At 38.0% G+C, this 14,281-nt stretch overlaps 3 protein-coding genes across 4 annotated transcripts in view; 2 read left to right on the forward strand and 1 right to left on the reverse strand.

Annotated features, from left to right (window-relative positions):
* Nucleotides 1–14,281, forward strand: part of LOC127525858 (uncharacterized) — a 485,542-nt gene that overhangs the window by 431,640 nt on the left and 39,621 nt on the right. The gene's annotated exons all lie outside the window — the stretch shown is intronic.
* Nucleotides 1–14,281, forward strand: part of LOC114664543 (histone deacetylase 1) — a 681,169-nt gene that overhangs the window by 66,117 nt on the left and 600,771 nt on the right. The window lies entirely within an intron of this gene.
* Nucleotides 6,238–8,945, reverse strand: marcksl1a (MARCKS-like 1a). The gene is made up of 2 exons (XM_028819149.2): nt 8,639–8,945; nt 6,238–7,558 (listed from the first exon to the last, which is right to left on the reverse strand). Exons 1-2 carry the CDS (start codon nt 8,717–8,719, stop codon nt 6,983–6,985), a joined length of 657 nt encoding a protein of 218 aa, XP_028674982.1. The 5' UTR covers nt 8,720–8,945; the 3' UTR covers nt 6,238–6,982.

Below are 14,281 nucleotides of genomic sequence, written 5' to 3' on the forward strand. Positions count from 1 at the left end.
ACATGCAAACTCCACACAGGAAGTACCTAGATATGACCCCCAGATTATTTGCTCTGAGGCAGCAGCATTACCACTGTGTCACTGGGCCCAGCAATTCTTAATGACCCAAGTCTAGAAAAGGTTACAAAACCATTTCTGAGTTTCAGGAATTATACTGATCCAGAGTTAAATTTGGGGTACACTGATTATAATTGTTTCCCTGTCTAGTGGGATAGACCAACTACAACCCACACTGCCAATTTTGACCCTTCCAAGTAAGTTACCCACGTATACTTCTCAACATGCTTTAAACAGTAAAACACAGCAATGATTTGATGAATTTTCTCTTTAATTAGAATTAAAATTGTAATCAGAATATTATTTTTCCAAAACTTGCACAATCAAAATATTGTGCAATCAATTTATGTTTCCCTAAATGATTTCAAACTGTGAATGTGTTCAAGTTCTATGCTTTTTTACCCAAGACCAGTATGTGGGATCTGGAGCTGCAAGACATCCCCCTATCACAAAACATGCACATTACACCCACGCCAGGGAAATTTCACACATCTGCTGATTTAGAACACTACTAAAGTAGAATCCTCCTTAATTAAAAATACATCTTGAATGATAATACAACATTGTCCGTGGCACATACAGTAGTAACACAAAAACTGACAGTTACATTATGTAGTGTGACCATGTGCAATTGTACTGTATTTACTGATTGATTGTTGTGTACAGTATATACAATTATTTTTAAACTTGAAGTCTTTAAGAAGAATATTTTACTTCATCTTAAGAGTAAATTGCTTTGTAAAAACATAATAATATGTTATGTGTGGTCACTTCCAGTCACTCCAAGATTAACACTAGAAAAATGTTCTTACCTGTTGTCTCGGGTGGAGATGTAGAAAGCAATCGAATGAATCCTGTTGAGTTAAGAATCTAGAAAAGGCAAGAAAAGCAATTGTCTTAAATGAGAAATACTTAAATTAAAATACTACTCGGCCACCAGTGTTTGTGTCAGATTTTTAATACATTAATGTACAACAAAATTTTCAATTGCATTGTATGTATTTGTTGGCAACGCACAGGGCATCTCTTCTTATCTACATGCCATCACAAACATTTTAGAGTGGCAGATGCTAAGAACGAACTGGCAAACAGGCAGTTTTCTAACGAGAATGTTCTAAACTTTTTTGCAGCAGTTGTTTTATTGTTTTGCTAGTTTATTGAACATCCTTAAAATAAAGAAGACACGGCATATACTGGTGATTTAGGAGAAAAGAATATGCACCTCAAACCACCTTAACTGTGTAATTGCCAAACCGTAAAGAAGGTGGCATCTGTTGTACTCTACCATTTGATTAGTATGGCATATCTTTCTTAGCAAAAATACAAAGCCATGAAGATAACCCTTTGTTAAGGATAAAAATGATCAAATATTGTTTGGCTTTCTTTCTATCTGTCTATAATCAAAAAGATGCAGCATCTCTATCTATGGAAGTGCTGTGTGAAGCAGTTTATACATTAGGAAATTAAACCGAGTGCTTCTTAATAAGAGTATGTAACCTAAAGCCATTTCATGCTGGGTCTTGGATCTAAGTGAATTGTGGCATGTTCATTGAAACATGCAAAGAATTTCCTGTAGTCACCCTTCACAACCTTCCACCCCCAAAAGTGTAAAACTCCAAGTCCAAGATACGAGTTGCAGAGTTTTAAAATATGGCACAAACCTGAATGATAACTTTAAGACTGGACTTTCAATTGTTTCTTCTATTTTAAAAAGCACATACATTATGAATAAATAATATAATAAAAGCATAAACACTTAAAAAAATGCATATATATATATATATATATATATATATATATATATATAAATATACACTTCATTTTCGTTCAGATTATTTTTATTTTAAAGGAGGGTGAATGTTTGAGTTTTGCGATGGACTGACCTCCTTGTCCAGCGCTCTTTTCCACCTGGCGCCCAGTGGTGTTGGGATAGACTATGGCAAACCCGCGATCCTGAATTGGATTAAGTGCTTTGCCGATGTTATTTGTTACGTAAAAAGTCTCAAGCAATTAAAACATATACTGTATTGTAGCCCATACAAATAAAAGAAAGCGCTTAGTGAGAGGATTTCCTCTAGAGGTCACTCTTGAGTTTTATATAGTTCATAGTTATGTCTCTCAGCAGTGATTACGTTTAAATTTTGAGTATTGCATAGTGCGAGGATCTTTAGCACTCTCGCATTATGCCGAAATAATATATTTGTGGTGGTTTACCAATCTTTCATTCATATAAACTCCGTTCGTAGAAAGTACCATAGTAAGGAGGTGTACCGAACAACAAGATTTACGATACAGAATTTAAATGATACGCTCTTCAACACTGCGAAGCCAATATGTTACCATTCTCCAGCCCGCTTAATGCAATTGCGTAGCAGCCTCAGGCGCAAGGCAGGAAATAACCCGGGATGGTGCGACAGTTCATCTAAGGGACAACTCAGGCACACATTTACCCCGTGTCGTTTTAGGATCGCCGATTAACCTAGCATGTACACCTTAGGGAAAACCCACGTAGCCACTATATGGGGAAACATGAAAACCCAAATCGAACAGGGGCCAGGCTGGATTTCAATGAGATAAAAACATTGACCAATGTATTGTGACTCTTCACTTAAAATATAATAAGCCTAGTTTGGCACGAAATTATAACGCAAGAAATTGGATCTGTCTGAGTGCGATTATCACTGAGCCATCGTGTCGCTGTAAAATCGATCGATCCATCCATTCATTCATTTCCTTAACCCGTCCAGGGCAGGATCGCGGAACAGATTGGACCTATCCTATAACTCATCAGGTGCAAGGTAGCAACAACACCTTGGAATGGCGCTCATCCATTGACAGATTGAAAACGCACTTACACACACATACACACGGTGTAATTTATCAATGCCAATCGACACAAACTGCATTTTTTTATTGTGGGAAGAAACCGGAGCACCAACACCTACATACTTGCGTACACTACGAGAACATGCAAACTCCACGCAGGGTACATCCGGAACGTGAACTAAAACCAATACAACAAACATGACAATTTAAAAAAAAATTAACGGTGGAAATGAACCTGCAATAGCCCGGGAATTAAATTTTAACAAGCATCAAAAGAAATTTGGTTTGTTTTTGATACTTGTTGAATACAGTACTGATTTTAGAAACTAATTGAGAATACAGTACCGATAAGGAATAAATGTGACACTCCATGAATATTGAAATATCGAATGAGGTAAATTGACAAATATTTTATTACTTCTAACAAATAAAATACGAGGCTTCGACCCACTCAACGACGCGTCATCATCGAGCCTTTAAGAAAATGACAGCCAATGGATGGTAGCATACTAGGGGCGAAATGCAGCTCCATTTTGTGTTTATTCGAGCCTCAATGTGGCGCTGTGTGGCGACTTGACTCACATTTTCTATTTACTTCCCGCCCACTTTGCTTATTGTGAGCATATGATTGGTTAAGAATGGGCACGTAAATGTGGCGCGTTGTATAAAACGAGAGGCGTGCTGCTCACGCGTTTCTGAATGTTGTACTGGTAAGATGCTGTACTGAAGGTTGGTGTCTTTGAATTAATTTCCACAATTTAGTTATGTTTTGACTGATGAGAAGTGCGTTTTTCTGTATGCTTACGAACGCTATGGATGGTCAGCGTTGCTTTCTTCGTGCCCACTTTGTAACTAATTTCTTAAACTGATATGGATTATATTCACCACTGAACTTCTCATTCACATATTTCGCCAGGCTGATCCCAAATGTCTGCAGTTTCCAACTTAATACTCGTGAGGCTTTTGCTTCTCCTTGAAATTCATAAGTAGGGTCCTTGCCGTCATGTCACTATCTACACTTTTTCTGCTCCGTTTTAATTAGCTTGGGGGCAAATGATGTTGCACGTTTCTTTGTCATATATTTTGTTTAACCTTTACACAGCTGCGAAAAAGCAGTGGTATAGGAAGTTGTATTCAAAGGATGCAGCCTCGATTTCTTTTAAAGTGGGTCGTCCACTTCACGTTCCAGCTTCTTTCTTCATACGTGAACTCCATATTTGTAATTTATTAAGCTTACGTCGGGTAATGGAGATAGAAACAGATTCTTATAAAAAATATTCGGTTTTATTCTAATCATTTAATGCTATCCCAGTTTTAAAAATCCATCAGATACACGGTTCTTTAAACCGCTTCACTTCCGTAATATGTCATCAAGTGGAGAAAGGCATCACTGTTCTTACACGGTCAGAGACGCTAGGTGCCGCTGTGGTACAGTCGAAAACTACACTGCTTGCCGGATTTTTTCCCCGTTTCATTCACAACGCTTCATGTCTGGACTGGACATAGCCTTATGACACTTTGACAGTATGGCAAGGCAGACTGCTTATTGACAAGAAAAAAATGCTCTCACATTGTTCAAATAGTGTAATCAGATTATTGAATGAAAAAAATCACTCTTCTTCATATTTGAAGGTTGAATATAATGGAATCCAGAAATGAACAGTTGATGTCAGATCCCTTTACTTTTTCCTGATTAACAGTACTAGAACATAATGTATGAGCATTACTTAACCTGTAACCTCTTTGTAAGGCGCTATATGGATTTATATATATATCAAGATACTATATAAATATATAGAGAAAAAGAAGTGATGGTTGGGACATTTGAATGTCATGATAGTTGGAGCAGCACACTGAGCCAGTCCTTGTCTCAGTGTGTCTTAGGATATACATTCTCATTGTTGTGTCATGTCATTTTCATTTTGCTGAAGCCAATCCCAGCCAGCACAGTGTGCAAGGCAGGAACAAACCCCGAGCAGGGCGCCAGCCCACCACAGGGCACACACTAGGGACAATTTAGGAGCGTCAATGCAGCTAATCTGTCTGTCTTTGTATTTATTATAATTGGCAGATGAATCTCACTTATTTTTACTTCAAAATTCAGACCATTTTCTTGTACAAATCCCAGTCTGCTTTAGAAGGATGCAGAGCTCCAGGAAATGCACAGGACACGCTGGAGTTTGGCTTGTTTACTCGCAGAAAATTAACATCCAGCCATTACCACTGAATGAGAGTTTGCTTATACAGTATTGCCAAAATAAATCCATAAATATATTAGGAACTTGGGTTATCTGCTTGAAATATTTGGGGTTAGCTTGCTATGACACATAACCAGGTCTTGGTTGAAGATGCAAGCAGCAGATTGTTAAAGTGAAGACCAAATCCTCACATTTTTGGGGGCATATGTAGAAGGTAAGGAAGAAACTACAAAAGATGCTGAATACACCAAAATGGATCCATCAATGTTAGTCCAGTGCAGTTCTCCAGGATGGTAACATCAAAAAGGGCAAGGCAACAGTGGATTCTCCAGTTGATTGGAAGCAGTTTCACAACCCCACCCCTAGTACATATTTCTTTTTGTGCAAATACCACATATAGTGGTGTCTTCCACCAAAGGACAATCTTCTTCTTCCATAAAATGTATGTCCAAGGATACGTCCCAATTTAATGGGTGACTGAAACTGGTTGTGGCAATGCAAGTCACTAGCCAAATACCTACAAACATTACTTACCAAAAATTACAAGTTTGCCTCTGTTGTGTCACCTTATGCAGAGTGAGGTGTCTTTTCAGCCAGTTAACCTCTTTTCTACTTTCATGCATCTAGATCTCTGCAAGATACCTAAGCATCTAAAAAAATGTTTAATTAGTAATTGAGCAATTATATACAATAATTCTCTGCTAATGGACCAAGTTTATATACACTTTTACAATTGTGCAGTTTAAAAAAAAAACAAAAAAAAAAAAACACACAGCTGTTACAACAGCAAACCATTGTGCAACATCGTTTGAAACCATAAAACCTCATTTGTCATCTAAAACTGTCACCTGGAGAAGAAAAAGAAAAAAAAAAATTAAAAAATCCTTAGCAGCTCCAGGTACTAAATCTTCACTAATGTGGATAAGCAAACATTAGGATGACCAACTTTGCCCACTTACAGGTTCTAACATATTGGAATGTGGGGAGGAAAAAAGTGTAAATACAAAAAGGGTATTTGCTTACCAGGTACCAAGGAGTTCAGAATCAAACATCCATATCAAATGAAATTGTGCTTCTATACAACTATTAAACCAAGTTTACCAGAAGAGGACCTACACCATTAAAAACCAAAACAGAGTTTTATGCAAGACAAGACTTCAGGGATGGAACATTTATTAACCCTTAACATTACAATTAAACATTTTAAAAATGTTAGCAAAGAAATAAAATGCCAGAAATGTATTTACAAAGACAAGCAGAGGACTGACAGGGTGCGGAATACCAAACCCTCCCATTACTTATTAAAAGGTGAATGCAGTAGAGTCAAAGCTTTGTGTTTTAGCCAAAATAAGCACAAAAATAAACCTTAAAATTAATTTGTTGATTCTATACAGCACAAAATACTTAAAAACATGGGTAAAACAAGTTAGGAATGAAGAAATTCTATAAACTGAAAGGATTTTCCATTTTAACAGTGTTGAGGTGGACTAGTCCATTTAAAATTGCAGTATCAGGTACACTCCCCCAAAACTGTAAGGTGAAGAGATGGATGGCCACCAAGAGATTTATCTAGCAGTTCATTGTGGGTCTTAAATAGGAGACAAACTGTCTAGAAGAGGAAAAGTCCATGTACTGCATACAATCCAAACGTTCGAAGGCCAACTGTTACCATTCCCCAAATGTCAATAGACATGAAAACTGCCCAAGAACTGCTTTTTGCCTGAAACCAGAATCTGCATAAAATGGGAGGAATAGTTCAAACAAAAATACACAGGAGACCAAAGGCAGTGAGTCTGTGGTTAGATTGATGGGAGTGAAATCTGTATGAACGTGGCCACAAGTAGTCTTTGTTTCTTGGGGAAAAAATAGCCAAGAACAGTCCACAAAATTAACGAAATTCACTACTCTTCCTTTTGCTCACAAGGGGCAGTCGCTGAACTGGACTCTTCTGTATCTGCTGGTTTAGAAGCAGCCTCTGGCACAGCCTCCGCTTTATTCTCAACTGCCTCCTGCTGCTCTACTTTGGCAGGGGTCTCCTCAGCCTTCGGCGTGGCTTCATCTTCCTGTTTCTCTGCATCTGGCGCAGTTTCTTCTGCTTTGGGTTCAGAGGCAGGCACACTTTCCTTGGCCTCACTTGTTGAGGCATTACTAGCCTCAGCAGTTGGGCCATTTTCTTCAGTCTTGGCCTCTGCTTCTTTGGTATTCTCACCACTACCTTTCTTATTTTTTTTAAGGGACAACCCCTTAAACTTGAAAGAATTCTTCAAAGAGAACTTTTTCTTCTTCTTTTTGGGTGTCTCCTTTGTTGCCTCTCCATCTGCTTTTGCCTCTTCAGCTGCTGGTGCTGGTTCAATGGCATCACTGGCTGCAGCTTCTGTTTCTTTAGGTGCATCAGCAGAGCCATTCCCATTCACTGGGGTTGCCTCACCCTCTTCCTTTGGAGAAAGATCTCCGTTGGTCTTGACATGTCCATTCTCCTAGAAGATTATAAAAATGACAAATTAAAACGGTGCCAGTTATATTTCTAACCTATACTAGCTATAGGCATGCCACCAGAGGGGGAAAAAAGTGCACCACTAGCAGATTAAACTCGCACGATGAAAACAAACCACATCACATCGTTAAAGCGGTTAACAAAAATGACCATGTAATTAAAAAAAAAAAAAAAATACATCGGCATAAACTTTACAAGAGACACGCCCCATATAACCGATTCCCGACAGACGGCGCCACTGAGTAACCAAACGTGCAGCAAACAAAGGAATTTAAAATACCTCTGGATCTGCATTTAGGATGAGCATAACCTTATCAGCTTCTGATACATGTTTAAAAAAAAAACGATACCGGAATTTAATTGAAGAAAACCTCGACTTCTTGTGCATACATAGTGTTCGGCAAGAAATAAACTACATGCAATGATGGTGCTGAAACAGCAGTCCACTACCACACCTACAATGCTCGACGTGCGGATGGGTAGTCTTTCCTTTGTGAGTACGTGCAACACACGCTTTCTCTCCCCCCCCACCCCCAAGCGCCCTCGTTCTCGCCCACCGGGTAAGCGAATCACAGCTAGAACACCCCGGTGTTTAATCGTACCCTCCTTTGTTCTCATCCACCTAATAGCTAGAACGATCGTTGGAATTTCAACGTTTCTAACATCCATGGATGCCGGGGAGATGGACAAACTGTGGGGACGTGATCTTCTGTACACTGCCGCCGGTCAGCGTTTATGGACCACACAACAAAGCACTAAGTGGACTCCACTCCTCGCTTGAAACCCGTTTACTACGGATTTCCACAGGAAAGGCACCGATAAATTACATCTTTCATTCATGAAATTAAGACAACCGCTTTCGACCCTACGGACCAGACAAGATGCCCGGCTACACTCACACTGTTGCATCTCAATCGCCTGACGTGGGCTTCTAGTCTCATTCAACATCATTTAAAGAATGCCTATAGCCATCGCTTGCTTTACCTGCACTATTTTAAATACATGTTCAAAATGTTACAATGATCCCTCCCGAGTATGACAAAATTTGGGAATTTAAACTCACCTGGCCATTGGCTTTGGCGGCTGGTTCATTGACAACGGCTTTTCCTTCGACGATAACACCTTTGGACAAGTGGGATCCCATCCTTGCCTTCGGTATTAAAAACGCAAAATTAAAAAAAAAAATAAAAAAAGTAAAACTAAACCTTTTGTGGGTTTAGGTTAAAAGCTGAGAAGTAAAATCCAGAATGAAGCAAAAAAATAGAAATTAAAAATAAAAAAAAAAATCCTCAGGAGGAAAAAAAAATCCACCAGATTGAACTCCTCTTTGGAACGACACCGTCTTCCTTCGGTGTCCCGAATGAAATGTAGCAGTAACTGGGCTTGCAGCCTCAAAAAAACAAGAGTGCTCCGCCCATAAGGCAGGGCAGCGTAGCGAAGAAAGCCAATAGGAGCACAGTAGTGGGGCGGGATCAGGCTGAAGAACCAAGGACGAGCCCTCCGCCTCACAATGTGCTTTTTAATTACGACTTCTGTGGAGCGGCGCGCGTTGTTTGGAGTATCGGCATAAAGGACCATGTGGGTTGGGCGTTTCTGCATTTTGGATGTTTATTTTTGATCGTTTACTTTAGGGCACAGACCGAAACAAATAGTAAACGCTATATTGCAATGTATTTGTTTTGCTATTTAACGTAATGTCTTTTCTAAATTCAGTATGAAATGAAAGCCTGAGCTAATCGAACCAAAAAAGATCCTTAATATATAAAATTTAACTTATAAATGATAGTTAGTTGTGTAGTGGTTAAGGCTTTGGAATGAGGTTGTGCGTTTAAATCCCGCTACAGAGACTGTGTGATCATGAGCAATTCACTTGACTTGCCTGTGTTCCAACTGGAAAACCAAAAGAAAAGTAACCAATCGTATCATAAATTTTGTAAGTTGCCTTGGATAAAGGAATCAGGCAAATAAGTAAATGTAAATAGGTAGTAGACAAAGCATTTAACAGTAGTATTTATTTGAAAAATAATACTGTATTTGTATTATTCATTTTTGGACAAGTGGTGTGGCTTAAACAACCAAACTCCCTTTGTCTTATCTTTACTCAGTTTGATATACTATTCTGTCAATGTCTGATATAAAGAATTGTTTGATTCATCTTGTATGCTAAATGTGCTATTATTTGTGATGCCACTGACTATGAAAGGGCTAATCGCATTCAAAAGAAGTACAGTTACTTATTTAACTTCACATCTTTAACATTCATCCATTCATCTTCTATGCCTTTTTAATTAAGACAGTCTTTCTTTTGTCTTTCAGAGTTTTTTTTATGAGATACTGTAACACTGTATTGATCCCTTTGTGTTAATTTTTTAAAAATCTGTTTTCTATGTTTTTGTGCTAACTCTGCCCTGAATTGCTACTGTTGTTTATTTTACAAAACTAAACTAACAAAAAATATCTGGGCATAGAGGTTGATTAAATGGGTTACCCATTGTTTTGTGTGATTCATCCTGTGTGATTTCTTTTTCAAAGTACTAAGAAAGACATTCTATCAAAGAGAGATTTTTAAAGTTTATGATGTTAAGATGAAAAACACAGAAGTATCCCCTGTAGGTTTCTGTTTCCTGCCTTGCACCCACATTGCTCTTGTACTCTAAACAGAAGCATAGACTTGGCTCCCTTTTGCAATGTTGGAGGGCAAACCAATTTCATAAAATACATGGAAGAACACTATTAGAAACTGTTTCAAATGTGGTAATAAACAAGTTTCACTCTGTTTCATATTTGCTTCAAATGTTTAATTTTGAATGCATTTTAAAAATCCATAATGTTGTATACTGTACTAAAATTACCAAATCCATACAAATGTATCTTTAATTATGTTGATATACACTGAAATTAAAGGTAAACATAATTTTAAAAATCTACATACAAATAAGAGTGTAATATGCAAAAATATAAACTGAATTTGGTTTATAAACAATTTCTTGAACATTGTGCTATCCATTAATTAATTGGACCTGCTTAATCCATTTTTAGGATTACTTATGGCTACAGAGTAGAGTACAACGTAGGAACTGTCTCTGAATCTCTGTTCATCCCAGGACACACTTAGGCACAAACCCATGCTTGCTTACACTATGAAACGTTAAAGTGCCAAATCATCAGATTGTATATCTAGAAGACTGGAGGTGAATGTGCACACTGCAAACAGACAGTAGCTTAGAAGAAGTGAACTCAGGTCCCTGGAACTCTGAGGCAGTAGGGCTCACTGCTACTCAGCTGTGTTACTTATTCCTTTATTAACAAATTTAGACTCTTCATAAGGTGATGAAGTACTGCATTTGGTAAAATGACAGCTGCTCGTAACCACAAGAGAAAACATCTGGTTTTACTTTTTTCTGTTGGGGAAGCATTGTTATCCTGCTAAGATGCTGCCAGGTCAAGAATATGAGGTATTAGCAAAGCTATTTAAAAATTAGGAGAAGTAGGTCATGAACAGTTATGCAGCCCATTGGCATCTTCCTGTCCTAAACCTCCAAGAGAAGACAGCCAGGATGTTTGTTCACTTCCAAATGAATAAAAAGGTGGAGATTAGGTTTTTCTTATTCCCGGCGGGAAAGTTAGTGAAACTATTAGAGTGTAGAATTTGCAAATGAGAACAGTTCCCTTAAAATGAAGTAATAGTATCTTAAAAATGGAAGCAGGAAGATCCACTAAGGAGAACATTTAGTGAGGAAGGGAGATGACAATATGCCTGATGGTTTGTCATGGGGTGAGGGAGTGAGCACAGGAAGAGCTGAGATGGCACAAGTGTTAAGTCTATCCGATCTAGTCTGCAATTTGCATTCTGTGCTACTGTATTTCTTTTGTTTATACCATTTATTTTATAGAGCTCCAACCTTTCCATAACATTTTTCATTACGTATGGTGCAACTGCTTTTATTAACTACAGGCCAAGAACATTAAGCAACCAGTGAGTCAGTGGGGAGGACTAAATGGCATATTTGGTATATTCTGCCCAGTCACCTTATCAAGTAGGTAATTTTGCCAACCAGGAATATTGCTGTTTTATTGTTTTGTAGGGGGTTGGCACAGCAGTGTACTTGTTGCATCCCAGTACCTATGCCTGAATTCCAAACAGTTCTCTGTGCAGTTGACCTGTGTTCGTGTGGGCTCCTCCACATTTCAAATGCACACTGATCAGGTGATTGACATTTTCAAACAGTCTGTTTCAAGTATTTGTGTTCGCCAGAGATGTGCCATCTTGTATCTGTGGTTTCAAAGTCCTTGAATGACAATGAAAAGACTAGAAAAAGGGAAGGATGGTATGAACATTTTTTTTTTATATCCATTTTAAATATCGGTTGGTCTGAAATAAATTCTGAAGTAAACTCAAGAGTCTAAAACTGAAAAAAAATTAAATCAGAGAAGCACACTCAGAGCCATCACAGTCCCTTTACATCCTCTTTACAATTGATATGTTGTAGTTTGTCCTAACATGATGATTTCTACGAGCTCAGTGCATCTTATTTCAATGAGCATGACCATTCTTAGTAAGGGAAGCAGCTATATCTAAGCAACAGTTGTTAGTGACCTGGGATCTGCTTTAGTAAGTCCTCAAATAGACACACTAGTGCGTTATGTTGCTTTAATAATACCAGTCTGATGCTGCATCATTTATAGGAGTATTGTCTAGTCTTTTTCTTGATAAGTTCATTTCAGCATGCTAAGTTATCAAAAGTGCAACAACATTATCAATTAGTAAATCAGTCAATTATTGTGTAGATTTGGACCAATGCATTTTTCAGTATAACTTCATGTTTTGTTGTAGGTGGAAACCTTTCTTTAAAGTGAACTAAACTTTAAAGTACTTTCCAGAACATTCATGTGTTGAGCAATACGTTGAATGGTAAAAGGTAAAACACCAATTAAAGTGAAGATCCTTTCACAACTTCAGGCTCGCAGGTACAATGGTTAGTTCTAGTATTGCCCAGCTTTAAAGGTTCAGTTGGGTTTAGTTCTCAATTTGTTGTCATCTATGTGGATTTTTCGGTAGGCACTGTGGTTTACTTCAATATCCTAAAATCATGTAGGTTAGGGTAAATGGTGGCTTTGAACTATCCTGTAGTAGATTAAGTTTAGCTCCTTTTGACCTTCTAATATGCTGATGGCAGGCAGGCAATGTGAATATAATTTAAGCCACAAGTTTACCTGTCTCCTCTATATCACTGACCCTACATGTATGTCAGTTGTGACAAATACTTAGAAAAGGTTAAGGTTTCTGTTAAACTTTTTTCTAATGTTCTTTTGCAGTATATAATGACAGGGAGCCAGTGCCTACCCTGATAATCCCTTAAGTATTGTTTAGTATTACAGTGCCTTTTTGAAATAATCACTTTTAGTCTTCTGATATTTTGAAAGTGTAAAATTGTGGTCATGTTAGGATGATGTTTTAGAACAGCACTAACAGAAAATGAAATTAACAGATCAGTCAATCCTAAACCAAAACACCTCTCTTTAAAAGAAAATCAGGTTTTAATCTGTGTAGTTAGTGTTGAAGGTTCTAAAAATAAATTAGTTCTGTATTTTTATTTTCAGAGTAAATGTTTTGACAAAGCACAATTTATGGTCTAAGTGATTCCCTCACCAATTCTCCGGTACTGTCACAATACTGCCTGCCTAATGAAACTCAAGAGCAGCTGATTTCTAAAATTGCTACAGTTTTGTAAGCTTTCTTTGACTGTTCTCCATCACATAATTTTACACCCTGCTGGCCATCCATCCATTTTCTAAACTAGCTAATTCGGTTCAAAGTAAATGGAGCTGAGAGCTTGTCTTGGCTGCTTTGGGATTCAAATAAAAATCAACTTTTGATAGAATCGCACACACTCATGGTAGCTCCAGGTGAAACCACCACTTAACCTAACATGCAGGTCTTCCTCTTTTCTGTTTTGAGTTTCATTTAATTGAAACCTTTAGCTTTCGATAATGAAACAAATAATGGAATAGACGTTTTAAATCCCCACTAAATGCTGAGTGTCATAGACATTTGGCTGACCTGATGAATGACTGAGTGCGTCTGATCCAGGAACTCTTAATACACTATCAGGTATTGTGTAATGGGTATTCCCCTCAAGGCAGAGATGGCACTTTCAGGGCTTTCCAGACTTCATTTAGGACAATTGTAGGATCTCCCTTCAAATGATTCAGTCTAAGAGCAATCGGGCTGTAAGTGAGAAGGCATCATTTTGCAGCTGACGCCTTCACATTCACATCCATATGCTTAAAAGCCTTTTCCTCCAGTTTAGCACCATGTGTGATGCAGATTTCACTAGCTGGAGCAGTAGAGAATTTAAAAGACAACTTAACACTAATGCAGGAAATGGGTGCTGAACCTAAAATCAGTCTTGTCTTGCTTGCAAGACAGAGGCTTCTAATCAATCTTTTACTACATCATTATTTAATTTTTGCATTGTTAACCTGTAAGCAGAAGTGATTTTGAGTGTGGTGTTCTGGAGAAACGTCATTTAATCAAGGCAAGAGCCAAACCTGTATGGGGCACCAATCCGTCATAGCAGTAAATGATATAGGACCTATTGTAGATTCCCCATGAAGCCTAACATACACAACTGTGTGGGAGAAAAGCCCATAAAGATAAAAGGAGATTGCTCAGACTACACATACATAGTGCCAGGGCTGGGAT

Source organism: Erpetoichthys calabaricus, chromosome 14 (assembly GCF_900747795.2).
Source record: "Erpetoichthys calabaricus chromosome 14, fErpCal1.3, whole genome shotgun sequence".
NCBI lineage: Eukaryota > Metazoa > Chordata > Cladistia > Polypteriformes > Polypteridae > Erpetoichthys > Erpetoichthys calabaricus.